The sequence below is a fragment of the Salmo trutta genome, chromosome 22, assembly GCF_901001165.1.
Source record: "Salmo trutta chromosome 22, fSalTru1.1, whole genome shotgun sequence".
Classification (NCBI taxonomy): Eukaryota; Metazoa; Chordata; class Actinopteri; order Salmoniformes; family Salmonidae; genus Salmo; species Salmo trutta.
The window spans coordinates 16155199-16173689 of NC_042978.1; the positions used below are offsets into that span (position 1 = coordinate 16155199).

General features: G+C 41.7%; 1 protein-coding gene across 1 annotated transcript; it reads right to left on the reverse strand.

Moving 5' to 3' along the window:
• Positions 1 to 4842: 4842 nt before the first annotated feature.
• si:ch211-212d10.2 (Rieske domain-containing protein) lies at positions 4843 to 7756 on the reverse strand. Its single transcript, XM_029706881.1, has 3 exons — positions 7433 to 7756; positions 6828 to 6943; positions 4843 to 5215 (listed from the first exon to the last, which is right to left on the reverse strand). Exons 1-3 carry the CDS (start codon positions 7614 to 7616, stop codon positions 5117 to 5119), a joined length of 399 nt encoding a protein of 132 aa, XP_029562741.1. The 5' UTR covers positions 7617 to 7756; the 3' UTR covers positions 4843 to 5116.
• Positions 7757 to 18491: the final 10735 nt, after the last annotated feature.

Here is an 18491-nt window from a genome sequence, read left to right on the forward strand (position 1 = left end):
CCCAGCCAGAGCTTGGAATTGAACCCGATCGAACATCTCTGGAGAGACCTGAAAATAGCTATGCAGCGACACTCGCCATCCAACCTGACAGAGCTTGAGAGGATCTGCAGAGAAGAATGGGAGAAACTCCCCAAGCTTGTAGCGTCATACCCAAGATGACTCAAGTCTGTTGAAGCACCTTAGGCAGGGATTACAAAGTATTGAGTGAAGGGTCTGAATACTTATGTAAATATGATATCAGTTTGTTTTTGTAATACATTTGCCAACATTACTAAAAAACAGTTTTTGCTTTGTCATTATGGGGTACTGTGTGTAGATTGATGAGGGGGGGAAACTATTTAATCAATTTTAGAATAAGGTTGTAACATAACAAAATGTGGAAAAAGTCAAGGGTTCTGAATACTTTTCGAATGCACTGTACTTAAACAATAAGGCCTGAGGTGGTGTGGTATATGGCCAATATACCAGGGCTAGGGCTGTTCTTAAGCACGACGCAACGCAGAGTGCTTGAATACAGCCCTTAGCCGTGGTATATTGGCAATAAACCAAACCCCTGAGGTCCCTTATTGCTATTATAAACTGGTTACCAAGGTACTGTAATAAGAGCAGTAAAAATACAAACCCGCGGTATACAGTCTGATATACCATGGCTTTCAGCCAATCAGCAATCAGAGCTCGAACCTCCCAGTTTATAATACGGATATTTGTAAGGGAGCTTGTAGAGGATTCCTTTGCATTACAGTGAATAACCATAATTCAAATGTTAAGTCATCGTTTTACATAGTCAATGTCAAGTATATTTCTGCAATCTGCTCCGATAACTTTTTCATATCTTGCTGCATGACTCAAACTTTTAGCATTAATTGTACAATCATATTTTCAGCTACAGAGAACACAGTATATTTCCAGAGGGAAAAATAAATCTCAACTGTACTGTTTTCCAATAGCAACTAAACAACAACTTATTACTAGAGTTAAGTTGCAGATACACCTTAGACTATTACAGGACCAATTCCATGTGTTTCCCAATGGGAAAATACATTCTGGAAAAATGAATCTTTATTTAAACAATCCCTCAGTAGAACCAATGCTGAGCATAACATCTTTCTACCCCTCACTGAGTATGAGTTTTAGAGGCTCTCCAGTGCTTTGGCAGTACAGTGGCAAGTGGGAAGATGTTCAAGGAGGCCTATTTAATTGGATTCCGTAATTGGAGGAAAGTTCCCCATTGATAATAGGTCCAAACTTGTTTATCTATGTAGTGGGTGGCTGTGGGTCCCTTCAGACCGTTGGAGAGCTCCTAGAGCTGAACTAATCCAAACCCAAATGAGTGTCTGTGGACTACAGAAGCGGCAAACAGGTCTGGCACGTTATTATCAGCCCAGTCGTTAATTAGGAAATAAATGACAAATACTCTTGGGGGCACTTTGAAGAGTTTGACCAAGTCTTTCATAAAAAGCCAAACAAGTTGATTTCCAGACTGCTGTTGGATATAATTTAGGCCCAAGAGGTCGAGTCCATTCAACATTAAAATTACCCTACTGTTAAATTAGTTGAAAAATCAAGGTGTTCTCTTACATTTCAGTCAGCAAAACATAAGCCAAAAATAGGACAATTAAATAGATGTGCCACATGTACTTTGAGATCAAATAGATTATACAAATATATTGGAAATTGCCTATGAAGAGCAACATGTGGAAATGATTGTTTATGGTCCACTAGTCATTATCAATGACTTCTGCCATCATGGGCCTGTTAAGCCCTCTTAGCATGGACAGTCCAGCTAAGCAGATTGTTGCAGCCGAGCTGGGTCATCATGTGAGATGATAACTCCCAACTCCTATTCGCCACAGAATGGTGTGAGAGCTATTGGACAACTGGAGGACATGTAATACCAAAGATATCCAGAGGAGTCATTTGTGAGAGAAGGATTGGAGAGAAAGAAACTGAAAAAAAATAAGTGTTCTTCGACCTTGCTGTCAATCACTTATTTGAAGCTGAAGCGGTCTCATATGGAAGTAGACCATTTAAAGGCAAAGTGCACTGACAAGTTGAATGGTAGATGTTTCATAGAGAGGCTACGGGGGGGAGGTTGAGATACAGAGTAAGTCTAACTGCCAATGTTACGTAACACATCAAGTGAGAAAAAATAGTAAGGAATATCCAAAACAGTCTCTTTGTGTTTCAGAGGATTTCAATGTAGATCTGTAAGAGCTGGATGACTTTGTTTAATGAGTTGAAAATAATGTTGGGAGTTTCTAACTCATAACAAGGAGAAAGAAAGTTTTCCCATTCAAATTTAGAAACTTGACAATTTGTGGAATATTTTTTTTAATAAAGAAGCAATAGCCAAATGACATGATCCCCTATGACTCCAGACACTGTTTCAGGTTCTAACAATTCCAAGACAGGCCCATGCTTCACAATTCACATAAGTGATTAAATAACAATTCACATTTTCTCCCGGTTTTCACCACTTCTCCATTGTAAATCAGCAGTCTCGTATTACTACTCGTCCTGTCGAATACTAGACTGTAGACTGACTGACACTATACAGCCCTGCCTTGGCCTCAGGTTGTTTTCCGAGTGTGCTTGTGCCATCAGCATGATGAGTGCATGCATCTGTCCTCTCCTGTACTGTCTGGCTGCTCTGAGGGAGACTAACTTATTTAGGAATATCCTCTGGTGAAACGAACAATGGATATTTCCACCATTGCCTAGCCTATAAAGAGAGACTTGTATAGTTGCCACTGTGCTCTGGGAGAAGTCTTGGGCCCCCATAAACGCATTATATAAATAAATTCCTGAGAATTCTCTGTAAATCATTATGTAACATGTATTGCATGGCGTTGCCCATTTGTTTTTCATATGGTTTTTATGTGTAAATTGTGTATTGTATGACATTTACTAAATGTATGAGGAATTGTAAATAAACCTTTAATGTAGACTTTTCTGGTGATATGATGTCCTGATTTGATATGTATTAATGATCGTGCTGGAAACATTTTTTATTTTGAAAAAAGTAATCAGCAAAAGGACATATTCCATTTTACTGTAGTACTAAGACGTGACGTACCGTGAGATTAAATTGAAATAAAACACAAAATGAAGGCATAACTTAGTTTGCATAATTCATAACATCCACATCAACAACAAGACAGTCATAACAATGAATATAAAATGGTATGAAAAACCATATAAGCAGCTTAATGACAGGCATATACATTTGAAACAGTAGCAAAAAAAACTAAATATAGAGCTTTGCATATGAGAGACAAACATTATGTAATAGCCTACATTGCAAAGTTCTGACATCAACGATGGGTCCTCTAATGTCTAAGGACAACTTGTGAATCCAACACAATAAACAGATTATTCGGAAACGTCTGGATCCACAAAATGTGAAAATCACTCTTGGACTGTGCACGCCAGACCCAGTAAAAGGTGATTGTTCTACCAAAACACACAATGGCTGCATCTCAATTGTCAGTGAATATTACCCTTCTGGTGATGAATAATTAAACACGAGGCACAGGTCCTATCCACACAGCACTCGACGCCAATGGAAATACTATTGTAAAAAGTCGCACAACAGGGGAGGCTATGAGGTGGGAAAACTGGAATGGCAAGCCACACTTTTACTGACACCTTTTTGGCAATCTCTGTAATGTCAGAGTGAGAACATGTAGTGGATAGAAGATGTAGTGAATGTTGTTGCCAGTGTAGGCGAAGAGGAGGCATAAAAAAAGTAGCTACAATAACACATTTCTCTTGACTGAATAGTGCAATTCAGTCCTGAGTCTGCTCTGAAGCCTGTTGACCAGTCTTCCCTTTGCCATTGCGTCAGTAGGGAAGAACACGTCTGTGCATCGGCCAAAGGGGAAAGGCTGACAGGGCTTTAATAAATACTTATTACTGGACCATAACCAGTAATAATTACAGGACCCTTCATGTGTGTTCCCTTGGATCTCAGCTAGGTACTACAAATGGCAGTCACCAGTTTAGGTGGGGGTCATATAGCTGAGCTGTGGTTTCTATTCTCTCTCTGGGCTACTGCAGGGATCACTTCATTCCATTCAAAACCTCACCACTCAGCAAAATGAATAGATGTTTTACTGTAGATGTAACGTTACAATAGCTATTAATAGCTTCTATTATCCTTCACCTGAGGTGAACCAAATGCATTGACAGAATGTATGTGAGGTCAGATACTGGGCAGTGTTAAGGCTGTTATATGTTCGCTGTTAAACGGTTGAGGTAAAATAATGTAAAGCTTTGCATATAAGGGCATTTCAAATTTGGGACCATGTTTTGAACCTCAATTACCTCACATCAGTTCCAGTAATTATACTCTTCCACCTTACAGTAATGCATTTTACATTTACATTTTAGTAATTTAGCAGATGCTCTTATCCAGAGCGACTTACAGTAGTGAAAGCATACATTTTATATATTTTTTTGTACTGGCCCCCCGTGGGAATCGAACCCACAACCCTGGCGTTGCACACACCATGCTGGCGTTGCAAACACCATGCTCTACCAACTGAGCCACAGGGAATGAAGATGGGCTGTTTACACTTCTCTACTAAAAGTATCTATATTCCCAGTAGTCCTTAAAGCGCCAGTCAGATGTACATATTGGACATATCATTTAGAACATACAATATTTGTAAACCTCCACAGATTCCGTAAGAGCCAGTTACTGTGAGGATTTGTGATATATTGAGGGAGGGAAGAATGAAAATGTACTTAAGTTGAACAGTGGCTAATACATAATGTCTGTTGAATGTCTGATCGGTTATCAAGATCAGCAGTGGCCCTTCAACCTCTTCTCCATTTCACTGCCAGCGGATGGCTGATGTCCCAGTGTCTCCGACACCAAAAACCTCAAACAAAAAGATGATGTCATATCTCTTCCCTTCAGACCATCCTCTTGATAATGACCCAGAGTACAACATTGCCAGAACCGAGTGGAAAAAGGTCTGTGATGATCATATAAGGCAAGGAATGCCTCAGATGGCTTGGGTTTGTAGAATAAATCTTAAAGAATTGCCAGGATCGCTACAGGCCATTCCATATGGATTGCCTAGGCTTGCAACAGGTTTTAGGCAGCAGTTCAGCTCTTCTTGACCGATGGGAAGGTCTGTAATGAGAGAGGGCTTGCGTGCTTCACATACACACTGCCATCCTCCAATTTGACTTTGTAAACTTGTTGCTAAAACAGATAAACACAAAACAAGGATATGTGACAGCTGGAAAAATTGAAAACAAACACAACACCTTGACTGTGAGCTTTACCATGAGCAGAGAGCACACTCAGGGCAGAACGTGTCACAACACTCAATATTTCTGCCACACTTGTTAGTGTAGCCTGGGCCAATTTTGTTTTTCCACACACTGCACCGATTAGGAATACACATTTTGAAATGTTGAGCAAGTCAACACAAGAACATACCAACACAGAGCTATTGGCGGTTTAAAAAGGCAACAGACATGCAGTCAGACCACCACTGAGTGGTTCCAACATCCAAGAAACACCTCGTCTGACAGCTATGTTAACTTTGGACATTGGATCATTACCCCCATTGTAATTGTAACCAATTAATTTATAACATTCACAGGCAATTTGATCCTTGTTTTTGCTCCTGCATGGAATTATAAAGAGAAACAAATTGCTTGTATTTCCAGCAATTACCGTAAATTCCGGACTATAAGCCGCAACTTTTTTCCCAGGCTTTGAACCTCACGGCTTAAACAATGACGCGGCTAATATATGGATTTTTCCCGCTTTCAATTGTTTTTTCTAAAAAAAAACACATTCTGTGACGTGCTCAGTTTTTTGGCGGCATGAAGCTTTCATTAGACCAATGAAATTGCCGAACAGGTTAAGGTCAAACAACTTTTTTGTTTACTGTTTAGATTATATCGAGCGCTCTCAAACTTCCCATCATTCTGATTACGGTAGTCATTTTGTCACCCTCATCATGGCAAAGACACGGACAAATGCATATGATGCAGCTTTCAAGTTGAAGGCGATTGATCTGGCTGTTGGAAAAGGAAATAGAGCTGCTGCATGGGAGCTTGGTCTTAATGAGTCGATGATAACACGTTGGAAACAGCAGCGTGAGGAATTGACTCAGTGCAAAAAGACAACTAAAGCTTACTGCTAATTTTTTATTTTATTTTTTGTTCCAAGCCGTGTTTCGTTAAAGCCTATTTATTTTTGTTACAAGCTGTGTTTCGTTAAAGCCTATTTATTTTTGTTACAAGCCGTGTTTCGTTAAAGCCTGTGTAAAGTTCATTTGTTTCAATATACCGGTAGGCTCCTACGGCTTATAGACATGTGCGGCTTATTTATGTTCAAAATAAAGAAAAAAAATTATTCAGTGGGTGCGGTTTATATTCAGGTGCGCTTAATAGTCCGGAAATTACGATAATTGACATGAAGGGGTGGTGAGAAATTGATTGAAAAAGTGACGTCCCTTTTGGAACATTATAGGAAACGCAGAACTTTCCCTCCCTCCTTGAATTATTGACCAGGATAGTGACCGTGAAAAGCTCCCCGTCACCACTTTCTCCTATCCATTCATGCCAACTGAATTTCAAGGAGGAAAGGTGAGGGAGGGAAGGGAGACTATTGTTGTCATGGATCGTGTGCCATATAATAGGCTAAGCACATAGGCTGCAGATCTTGGTCAAGGCTTAGAGAAGTGTTCATTGCAACTGCGGTGAAGTTTGTTTCATTTTTAGTTTGATTGCATAGCATTCTGGGTTTGTAGAAGTGTAGGTTGGTTTATTGGTTGGTCTACATTAGTTGGTAGACTCACCTGTAAACCAGTCCCTGATTGTCCTGTCCTGAGGTTAAAGTCATAGTCATGCCAGGGGCAGAAGACCTGCAGAATACCATCTGCATCCTCAATGTCTCCATCACACAGCGGACCACCTGTCAAAAACAGCACACCACATGAACAACAGTTCTTCTGGAAATCGATTCATGTGATCTGATGTCATACTTCATTACGTAGAAGAGCAATATCATCAAAGAGAGTTTAACTCCAGAAATGTTGACATTACTGGAAAAAAGGCGAGTTGAAATGCAATACACTAACATCTACATGCAGATTACTTGTTTTGTCTGGCCTTTTGATACTCTACTTTAACACATTTCATAACATAAATGATGCTTATGAGTGAGCACTTGCCTTCCATGCATTTTTCGACTCTTTCAGTATCTTACCATTTTATACTCAAAATGAATGTACCCGTTTTAATCTATTTCCTACGACAACAGTTTGTGTTTTTGTTATTCATAGCGTCAAAAAAGTATGATATGCATATGGATAGTGATTTCTATAGAATTCCAGCGCATTGTGTCTAGCCTATAGCCCTGAGATATAGCGAGTGGAATGTAAAGTGAGGCATATGTGGTTACCGGAGTGAGCGCAGCGAGCATCCATGGCGAAGAATTCCCCTTTCACGTAGAACAGGCAAACATCGGAGCCGTAGCCGAGGGAGGAGTGCATCAAACGGCACTGCTTCTTGGAAAGCTCAGAGACTGGGCCTATTAGCCTCCATGAAACGCTACCCGCACTTTCCTCTTCATTCCCAGACGCCATTTAAACAAATTGGGAATATCCGTTATTTGCGCTACTCGTTGTAAAGTCCCTTTACCGCCTACTGACTACGCATTTTAGAATTGATTGTTTTATGTGAGAATATTCAATAGCATAAAACTAACTGGCATCGGGATCCGGTAGTCTTGTCATGTCATCCGCGTTCATTAGAACAGCCAATGATTTCAAGACGCCAGGTCAAGCGATTGGCCAGAGATGACAGATTATTTTTAATAGGGTCAACTGAATGTCAGGTCATTTATTTTTTGCACAACTGTTCAGTAAGGCTACTACATTTTTAAAAAAGGCGTTAGATTTTAAAATCAGACTGCCATAGGTTACCATATGTTTTGTGCAAAACAATATGGAACAGGTGCTACAGTTGTTTTTATTTCCCTCTAGCACATTAGCCTAAATTTAACTCTAATTACAAACGCAATAACACTGGCTCTTAAAATGTGGGAATATCATACATTCTAAATCAGGGCAAGACAACGAACAGGCACGAACAGGTTCCCCAAGCAAAGATTATTTAAATATTTTATTTTGGGGGGCTTCTGGGGGTCAGAGCACCCCATATAGCATATGATAGCAAAATATGTAGAATTGCAGGACATTTGCTTTAAAACGCCAAATTTCTCTTTCAGCCTCATGGTAAATGTGTAGAATAGCACATTTATAGAACTTAGCATGATGTGAGCTATAAAACAGCACATTTTTATCTCTGACCCATGGCTAAAAGTGTAGAATTGCAGGAAATTAGCTTTAAAACTGCAACATTTTCTCATAACCTCATGACAAAATGTGTAGAAGCTGCAAGCTCATGGTATAATGTTTCAGGTAAAACCCAGATGCAGACAACGTCGAAGTAACAACAGTTTATTAATCAAACAGGGGCAGGCAAAAGGTAGGTCCAGGGCAGGCAGGCTCAGGGTCAGGGCAGGCAAAGGTCAGTAATCCAGAAAGGTGGGGCAAAGGTACAGGACGGCAGGCAGGGTCAGGGAAGGCAGAATGGTCAACACCGGGAAAACTAGGAAACAGGAACAATCAAGAGACAGGAGCAGAGGGAAAACGCTGGTAGTATTGATGAAACAAAAGAACTGGCAACAGACAAACAGAGAACACAGGTATAATACACAGGGGATAATGGGGAAGATGGGCGACACCTGGAGGGGGGTGGAGACAATCACAAAGACAAGTGAAACAGATCAGGGTATGACAACTGGACTTCCTGACGGGCCGCCCCCCAGGTGGCGAAGGTAGAAACAACACCTCCACTACGCTGATCCTCAACAGAAGAACCCCACAAGGGTGTGTGCTCAGCCCTCTCCTGTACTCCCTATTCACCCATGACAGCGTGGCCACACATGCCTCCAACTCAATCATCTAGTTTGCAGACGACACAACAGTAGTAGGCCTGATTACCAAGCAGACGACACAACAGTAGTATGCCTGATTATCAACAATGACGAGACCGCCTACTGGAGTGGTGCCAGGAAAATAACTTCTCCCTCAACAAAATGAAGGAGCTGATCGTGGACTTCAGGAGACAGTAGAGGGAACACGCCCCCATCCGCAACGATGGGACCACAGTGGAGAAGGTGAAAAGATTAAAGTTCACCGGCGTACACATCACTGACAATCTGAAATGGTCCACCCACACAGACAGTGTGGGTGGAGGCTGAAGAAATTTGGTTTGGCCCCTCACAAACTTTTACAGATGCCCCATTGAGAACATCCTGTCGGGCTGTATCACTGCCTGGTACAGCAACTGCACCGCCCGCAACCGCAGGGCTCTCCATAAGGTGTTGCGTTCTGCCCCCACCAGGGGTACACTGCCTGCCCTCCAGGACACCTACAGCCCCCGATGTCACAGGAAGGCCAAAAAGATCATCAAGGACATCAACCACCTGAGCCACAGCCTGTTCACCCGGCGATCATCCAGAAGGCAAAGTCTTTACAGGTGTATCAAAGCTGTGACCGAGAGACTGAAAAACAGCTTCTATCTCAAGGCCATCAGACTGTTAAATAGTCATCATTAGCCGGCGTCCACCCAGTACCTTGCCCTGAACTTAGTCACTGTCACTAGCCGGCTACCTCCCGGTTACTCAACCCTGCACCTTAAAGGCTGCTGCCCTATGTACATAGAGATGGAATCACTGGTCACTTTAATAATGTTTATACTGTTTTACTCATTTCATATGTATGTACTGTATTCTAGTCAATGCCATTCTGACATTGCTTGTCCTAATATTTATATATTTCTTAGTTCCATTTTTTTACTTTGAAATGTGTGTGTATTGTTGTAAATTGTTAGATACTACTGCACTGTTGGTGCTAGGTGCACAAGCATTTTGCTACACCCACAATAACATCTGCTAAATATGTGTATGTGACCAATAAAATTGGATTTTATTATATTTAGAATAGTATTATAAAACAGAGAACGGGGCCCTGGGGCCTCAAATGCGGTAGTCTGGACCCGATTCTAATCTCATTCATTATGCCTGGGATCAGTGACAGAACCTACTACTGCCTTTTCTGTTTATAGCTCAGTTAAAAATAGTTTAGGCCTACATGTCATATGTAACATGTGGTCATTTTATGTCTTAGATTAGAAAACCCCATATAGTTGTCATTCAGTAATGTATCTGGCCACTGAATACAAAACAGCTGAGGACAACACTATTTCAGGGGTAGAAACAGCACATTGGAAGTCATTTTGTACTGTCTGGCATATTTTATATAGTGAGCAAATAGTTCAAAACAATTTTCTCAATTATGGTGCTTATTATTCTCTTTGGATTTCAGACTTTCCATAATTTGGTAGAAGCCAGACTGGCTCTCAATGAAATGTATTTATAAAGCCCTTCTTACATCAGCTGATGTCACAAAGTGCTGTACAGAAACCCAGCCTAAAACCCCAAACAGCAAGCAATGTAGGTGTAGAAGCACGGCGGCTAGGAAAAACTCCCTAGAAAGGCCAAAACCTAGGAAAAAACCTAGAAAGGAACCAGGCTATGAGGGGTGGCCTGTCCTCTTCTGGCTGTGCCGGGTGGAGATTATGTCCAGTATTTGGCAAGGGGACATACCGGGTGGAGATTATGGCACTGTCCAGTATTTGGCAAGGGGACATCCTCAGGTTGACTTTCCCACACCATGGACTGTTAACATTTATTAATGTGCTATTGATGTGTTTTTTTTTATATTCCAAATGCTTTGTTTCTACCCTATGACATATTAGTTATGAAGAGACTATAACTATGATGTCATTAGATCAAATCAATCAAAAATGTTTTGTCACATGCACCAAATACAACACCGTGAAATGCTTACTTACAAGCCCTTAACCAACAACGCAGTTCAAGAAATAGAGTTAAGAAAATATTTACTAATAAACTAAAGTTTAAAAAAATCTAATCAAAAAGTAACACAGGAAAATTGCATAACAATAACAAGGCTATATACAGGGGGTACCGGTACCGAGTCAATGTGCGGGGGTACAGGTTAGTCAAGGTAATTTGTAAAGTGACTATGCATAGATAATAAACAGCGAGTAGCAGCAGTGTAAAAACAAAGGAGGGAGCAGGGGGGGTCACTGTAAATAGTCCAGGTGGCCATTTGATTAATTGTTTAGCAGTCTTAAGGCTTGGGGGTAGAAGCTGTTAAGGAGCCTTTTGGTCCTAGACTTGGCGCTCCGGTACCGCTTGCCGTGTGGTAGCAGGGAGAACAGTCTATGACTTGGGTGACTGGAGTCTTTGACAATTTTTGGGGTATTTCTCTGACACCACCTAGTATATAGGTCCTGGATGTCAGGAAGCTTGGCCCCAGTGATGTACTGGGCCATACACACTACCCTCTGTAGCACCTTACGGCCAGATGCCGAGCAGTTGTCATACCAGGCGGTGATGCAACCGGTCAGGATGCTCTCGATGGTGCAGCTGTGGAACCTTGAGGATCTGGGGACCCATGCCAAATCCTTTCAGTCTCCTGAGGGGGAAAATATGTTGTTGTGCCCTCTTCTCAACTGTCTTGGTGTGTTTGGATCATGATAGTTCATTGGTGATGTGGACACCAAAGAACTTGAAACTCTCGACCTGCTCCACTTCAGCCCCATCGATGTTAATGGGGGCCAGTTCTGCCCTCCTTTTCCTATAGTCCACGATTAGCTCCTTTGTCTTGCTCACATAGAGGGACAGGTTGTTGTTCTGACACCACACTGCCAGGTCTCTGACCTCCTCCTATTGGCTGTCTCATCGTTGTCGGTGATCAGGCCTACCACTGTTGTGTCGTCAGTAAACTTAATGATGGTGTTGGAGTTGTGCTTGGCCATGAAGTCGTGGGTGAACAAGGAGTACAGGAGGGGACTAAGTACGCACCCCTGAGGGGCTCCAGTGTTGAGGATCAGCATGGAAGATGTATCGCCTACCTTTACCACCTGGAGGCAGCCCGTCAGGAAGTCCAGAATCTAGTTGCAGAGGGAGGTGTTTAGTCCCAGGGTCCTTAGTGATGAGCGTTGTGGGCACTATGGTGTTGAACACTGAGCTGTAGTCAATGAACAGCATTCTCACATAGGTGTCCTTTTGTCCAGGTGGGAAAGGGCAGTGTGGAGTGTGATTGAGATTGCGTCATCTGTGGATCTGTTGGGGCGGTATGCGAATTGGAATGGGTCTAGGGTTTCCGGCATGATGGTGTTGAAAGCACTTCATTGCTACCGACGTGAGTGCTACCTTCCCTTTCTTGGGCACAGGGACTATGGTGGTCTCTTTGAAACATGTAGGCATTACTGACTACTTGTTCAAGGAAAGGTTGAAAATGTCAGTTGGTCCGTGCATGCTTTGAGTATACGTCCTGGTAATCTGTCTGGCCCCGCCTCTTTGTGAATGTTGATCTGTTTAAAGGTCTTGCTCACATCGGCTACCGAGAGCGTGATCACACTCGTCCAGAACAACTGGTGCTCTCATGCATGCTTCAGTGTTGCTTGCCTCGAAGCGAGCATAAAAGGCATTTAGCTCATCTAGTCGGCTTGCTTCCTTTTGTAGTCCGTAATAGTTTTCAAGCCTTGCCACATCAGACGAGCGTCAGAGCCTGTGTAGTAGGATTCAATCTTAGTCCTGTATTGACGCTTTGCCTGCTTGATGGTTTGTCTGAGGGCATGGCGGGATTTCTTATAAGAGGACTGGCCACCCCTCATAGCCTGGTTCCTCTCTAGGTTTCTTACTAGGTTCCGGCCTTTCTAGGGAGTTTTTCCTAGCCACTGTGCTTCTACACCTGCATTGCTTGCTGTTTGGGATTTTTGGCTGGGTTTCTGTACAGCACTTTGTGACATCAGCTGATGTAAGAAGGGCTTTATAAATACATTTGATTGATTGATTGATAAACGTATGGATTAGTGTCCCGTTCCTTGAAAGCGGCAGTTCTAGCCTTTAGCTCGGTGCGGATGTTGCCTGTAATCCATGGCTTCTGGTTGGGATATTTACGTACTGTCACTCTGGGGACGACGTCGTCGGTGCACTTATTGATGAAGCCGGTGACTGAGGTGCTATACTCCTCAATGCCATTGGATGAATCCTGGAACATGTTCCAGTCTGTTCCAGAAAAACAGTCCTGTAGTGTAGCATCCATGTAATCTGACCACTTCCTTAATGAGCGAGTCACTGGTACTTCCTGCTTTAGTTTTTGTAGGCAGGAAGCAAGAGGATATAATTATGGTCAGATTTGCCAAATGTAGGGCGAGGGAGAGTTTAATATGCATCTCTGTGTGTGGAGTAAAGGTGGTCTAGAGCTTTTTTTCCCTTTATTTGCACATGTGACATGCTGGTAGAAATTAGGTAAAACTGATTTAAGTTTGCCTTCATTAAAGTCTGACTGGGATTTGGGCCTTGTCTCGATAAATTCAGTACATCCTTCGCATGGACTCATTAAAGATAATGTATAATTTCCTGCATGGCCCAATGTAAGATCTAATCCATGTAATTTAATTATGGTATTTAAATAAAGAGTCTGCTGGATGATAAACTTTAATATAGTTTTCTGGACTGGACAGAGACATGATTATGATGTGATAGAAACGCTTGGAGGATGTCACTTCATAAAGACCACAGTTATTATATTTTCTCTTATAGCCTAAGCAGGTCTACTCCGGATTATAATTTATATGAAGTGTCCAGTATGGAGAAAGTCATTCATCATCAAAAAAATCCAAAGACCCAAAAGCAATTAGTCATGAATACATAAAACAGACGTTATGGTTTTCCTTTGGTACCAAGATACAGTTTTACATCTTCTTATGCTAATCACAATTTTATGTGTGTTGTCCAAAATGTACATATTGGCTACTTCTTGTGATCTGTGTTTCTTCAGCTTTTATTCACTCTGTTTCCATCTCTATAATGGTAATAGCCCTACGGTATGCTGGCAGTAGCTAAGTGATATTAGTCGGTAACTGTCTAGTAGCACAACCCAAAACAGAGGCCCCTTGTTCTGACCTCTTAACTACTTCCACAGGCAGGCCGGTTTGACCTCAATGAAAGCACATGCATTTAGTAGTAATTCTATATGCTGTGTGGAGAAAAATATGCATGGAAAGAATAAATCAGTCACCATATCCCAGAACATGCTGTGCAGTAATAACCTGTACCGCTGGCGCCCATAATGACAGTCATTACCCCACCTCAGGTGTTTGACGATGCTAGAACGTGTAGTCAGATTTATGGAGTATAAGTAAAGTACGGAAGAGAATTAGACAGTAGAGCTTTTTATTTGCCCATCATACAGCATTCTAGCTGTCTGAGAAGGCTGAATCTGGGCTTGTCAGTAGAAGCTTTATGCCAGCACTGGATATTGACTCAATCCATAGAAGGAAAGTAAATGTCCACTTTTCTCCTTGTTAGATGAATTACTATTAAAGGAAATGGTGTCAGAATACATTCATAATAACTCATAAAACAGTCCTAAAAATCCCATTAGGTATATAATGAAATATTTGTTATGGAGAATAAATTATTGTCTTGGAGACTAATTTGGAAGCCAAAGGCATTTATATTAGCTGTGATGCAATGCAGCCAGACTGGAATTTCACAACTTTGCACAAAAGGCGTCTCATTTGTTTTCATCAACCTTACCCGCTGTTCTAGCTAAGCACTCTACGTAACAAGGTAAGGTTCTGAATTCATCAGTCATAGAGCATTCTTCAAATACATTCCTCTGGTTCCCAGTCACCCACAATACAATGTTGTGAAGTGGGTGAGGTGTCTTTGACACCATGACAGGCTCCAGTCCAAAGCACTGGAGTGAAAAAGTGAAAAAATGTAAAGGTCCAGACTGTGGCTGAGTTAAAGGTCCAGACTGTGGCTGAGTTAAAGGTCCAGACTGTGGCTGAGTAAGAACTACTAAGGCTAGAAATGTTCTATTCAGAAAAAAAGATGAAGGCTGAGGTTAAAACAAAATGCATTTTAGAAAATGGAGAAAGCAGTCCAGAATGTAACAATAAAAGTAAATATAGGTGCAAGCAAGGAACAACCACCGAGGTCCAAATGTATCACAAGAGCGTAGCAAGTTGCCTATAAATTAACTTGGCTTCTACAAGCAAACAACTGTCGCTGCCACTGGTCAGTGTAACTTTGTTTTCACAGGGCTAAATTTGGCCCAAATAGACCCCTGCTCAGACAAGATACTTGGCAGCTAGCGAGGCCCAAACTCATCCATCATTAGCCTCCTAATGTTCCCAAAAACACTGTCGTCATCCCAGCAAACGCCCTCAAAAGTCTCCTAACTCATTGGCCAACCTTGGAGTGGGGGACGGTTTTCCAGCTAATATGGTTTTCATTACTTCAGAGCACCAGCTAAAGGCTAACAACAGTACCTGCTCTACCAGTAAATAGAATACCTCATTCTCATCATTTACAATTGGCTATGTAGCTATTTTTCAGTTTTCAACAGGTGAGATGAATTTGAGGTACAAGTAATAAACATGTTTGGGTGAGGTATGTCCACTTTCCTCATGGCCTGATCACCAGAGTTCTGGAGGTATATATCCATCCTCCTTTGTCGCTCCTATTTTCTGCCAGACATGACCGTGACATAGTGGGAATTCAACACGAAACTGAACCCTACGGTGAACTCTCCTGTAGCGAGTTCCTCACCGCTCCTCTGGAAATAGTGTGTCCTGAGAGAGCACATTGATTAGGGCTCACTTACAGTCCACTTGTACTTGTTTGGGTTCAGGACAGATCAAACTGTATATCAGATAATAGTAAGACCTGTTTTGCAGAGTGTCAACCTGACACTGTACCTTTTGGTATTCAATATCCAAAACTATAATAAAAAGGATACACTCCTCCACAAGGTAATCACGGATTCATCTACACTCAGAAATGAGAAAATGCTTAAAAAATGACTTTTGTTTGGCCTTGCTCCTCATATATGCTGGATGACAGAGCTACTGTATGTGAATGCATAGCAATAGGCCACATCACTGCTATAGAAGGTGCTGAAATACAACACTGAACACATACTTCCATCTCCTCTATCTAACTACTTGACCTGTCAACGTAGCCGTCTCCAAACTTTTTGTTGGAATCTACATGTTCTCTATTGACTATGGCTCTCTGTGTACAAATGTTAACGCTGAAAGGTGGAGATATAATTTGACACAGAAAACAAGTGAACTTTATGTTACACAGCTGTCATTGCTCGCTTGCCAACAGCTGAGATGGAGTGTAAGAGAATGAGAGAAGAGGAATAATCCTCCCCTGATGTAGAAGTGTGGATCCAGTCTAGAGGAAAGTGTTAACATCTCAGATGTGTATGTACACATTAGGTTCTAGGTTAAAAAAAAAGGGCAAGTTGAATGCAGACAACATCACATTTTTAGGGTGGGCTATCAATCGGAGTGTTCCAGATAATTGTGCTCATGACATGAGTAAGGCTGTAACTAGGGCCAAGTGTTTTCCACAGTCAGGTCTTATGGTCAGGAAAAACTACAACTCATTGGGCATCAGAACGAAGGTATTGTAGCGGGTGTAAAGACTGCATCATTCCTACGGTTATGTCTGAGCCCTGTCTTCACCTCTTTCCGTCTCTGCTGCAGGTCTGCAGGAGCGATCAGATTCCCCTGCATTCCTGTCTCGACATCTCCTCACTCATGATCATATCCAGACACAATGCGCCTTGTTCTCCAAGCTGCTGTCTGCAGGGCCCTGCAAAACAGAAAGGAGGGAAGTGAGGAGTGAAGGAAGAGGAGGGGAGAAATCACCATGTAAAAACAGAGGGAGACCCAAGGAGCCATGTTGGTCTGTTTTGATGCTTTCATGGTGTGGCATATAGGTTAGGTTGGTCCATTATTGGTGGAGAGTAATAGGCTACATAAAATATGCATTGTATGAGTTAGAATGATTGGTTGATTAATTATAGGCCTGTTAATGCCATTTTGGCCTGGCATATACAGTGGCAAGAAAAAGTATGTGAACCCTTTGGAATTACCTGGATTTCTGCATAAATTGGTCGTAAAATTTGATCTGATCTTCATCTAAGTCACAGCAATAGACAAATACAGTCAGCTTAAACTAATAACACACAAACAATTATATGTTTTAATGTCTTTATTATGCACATGGTGTAAACATTCATAGTATAGGGTGGGAAAAGTATGTAAAACCTTGTATTTAATAACTGGTTGACCCTCCTTTGGCAGCAATAACCTCAACCAAACGTTTTCTGTAGTTGCGGCTCAGACCTGCGCAATGGTCAGTAGGAATTTTGGACCATTCATCTTTACAAAACTGTTTCAGTTCAGCAATATTCTTAGGATGTGTGAACCGCTCTCGAGGTCATGTCACAGCATTTTAAAATCGGGTTAAGGTCAGGACTGGAGGTGTATTTTCTTCTGTTGAAGCCATTCTGTGGTTGATTTACTTCTGTGTTTTGGGTCATTGTCCTGTCCATCACCCAACTTCTGTTGAGCTTCAATTGGTGGACAGATAGCTTTATATTCTCCTGCAAGATGTCTTGATAAACTTGGGAATTCATTTTTCCGTCATGATAGCAAGCTGTCCATGCCCTGAGGCAGCAAAGCAGCCCCAAACCATGATGCTCCCTCCACCATATTTTACAGTTGGGATGAGGTTTTGATGTTGGTGTGCTGTGCCCTTTTCTCAACACAGTGTTGTGTGTTCCTTCAAAACAACTCAACTTTAGTTTAATCTGTCCACAGAATATTTTGCCAGAAGGGCTGTGGAAAATCCAGGTGCTCTTTTGTAAACTTCAGATGTGCAGCAATGTTTTTTTGGACAGTAGTGGCTTCTTCCGTGGTGTCCTCATGAACATGATTCTTGTTTAGCGTTTTACGTATTGTAGACTCGTCAATAGAGATGTTAGCATGTTCCAGAGATTTCTGTAAGTCTTTAGCTGACACGCTAGGATTCTTCTTAACCTCACTTAGCATTCTGCACTGTGCTCTTGCAGTCATCTTTGCAGGACTGCCACTCCTAGGGAGAGTAGTAACAGCGCTGAACTTTCTCCATTTATAGACAATTTGTCTTACCGTGGACTGATGAACATCAAGGCTTTTAGAGATACTTGTGTAACCCTTTCCAGCTTCATGCAAGTCAACAATTCTTAATCTTAGGTATTCTGAGATCTCTTTTGTTCGAGGCATGGTTCACATCAGGTAATGCTTCTTGTGAATAGCAAACTCAAATTTTGAGGGGTTTTTATAGGGCAGGGCAGCTTTAACCAACATCTCCAATCTCATCTCATTGATTAGACTCCAGGTTAGCTGACTCCTGACTCCAATTAGCTTTTGTAAAAGTCATTGGCCTAGGGGTTCACATACTTTTTCCACCCTACGCTGTGAATGTTTAAATGATGTATTCAATA

Coding starts and splice junctions, on each gene's coding strand:
- si:ch211-212d10.2 (XM_029706881.1), bottom strand. CDS start 7,616: ATGGCGTCTGGGAATGAAGAGGAAAGTGCGGGTAGCGTTTCATGGAGG. Junction 6,944..7,432: donor TGCTCGCTGCGCTCACTCCG/GTAACCACATAT, acceptor TGTTTTTGACAG/GTGGTCCGCTGTGTGATGGA. Junction 5,216..6,827: donor AATCAGGGACTGGTTTACAG/GTGAGTCTACCA, acceptor TATCTGTTTTAG/CAACAAGTTTACAAAGTCAA.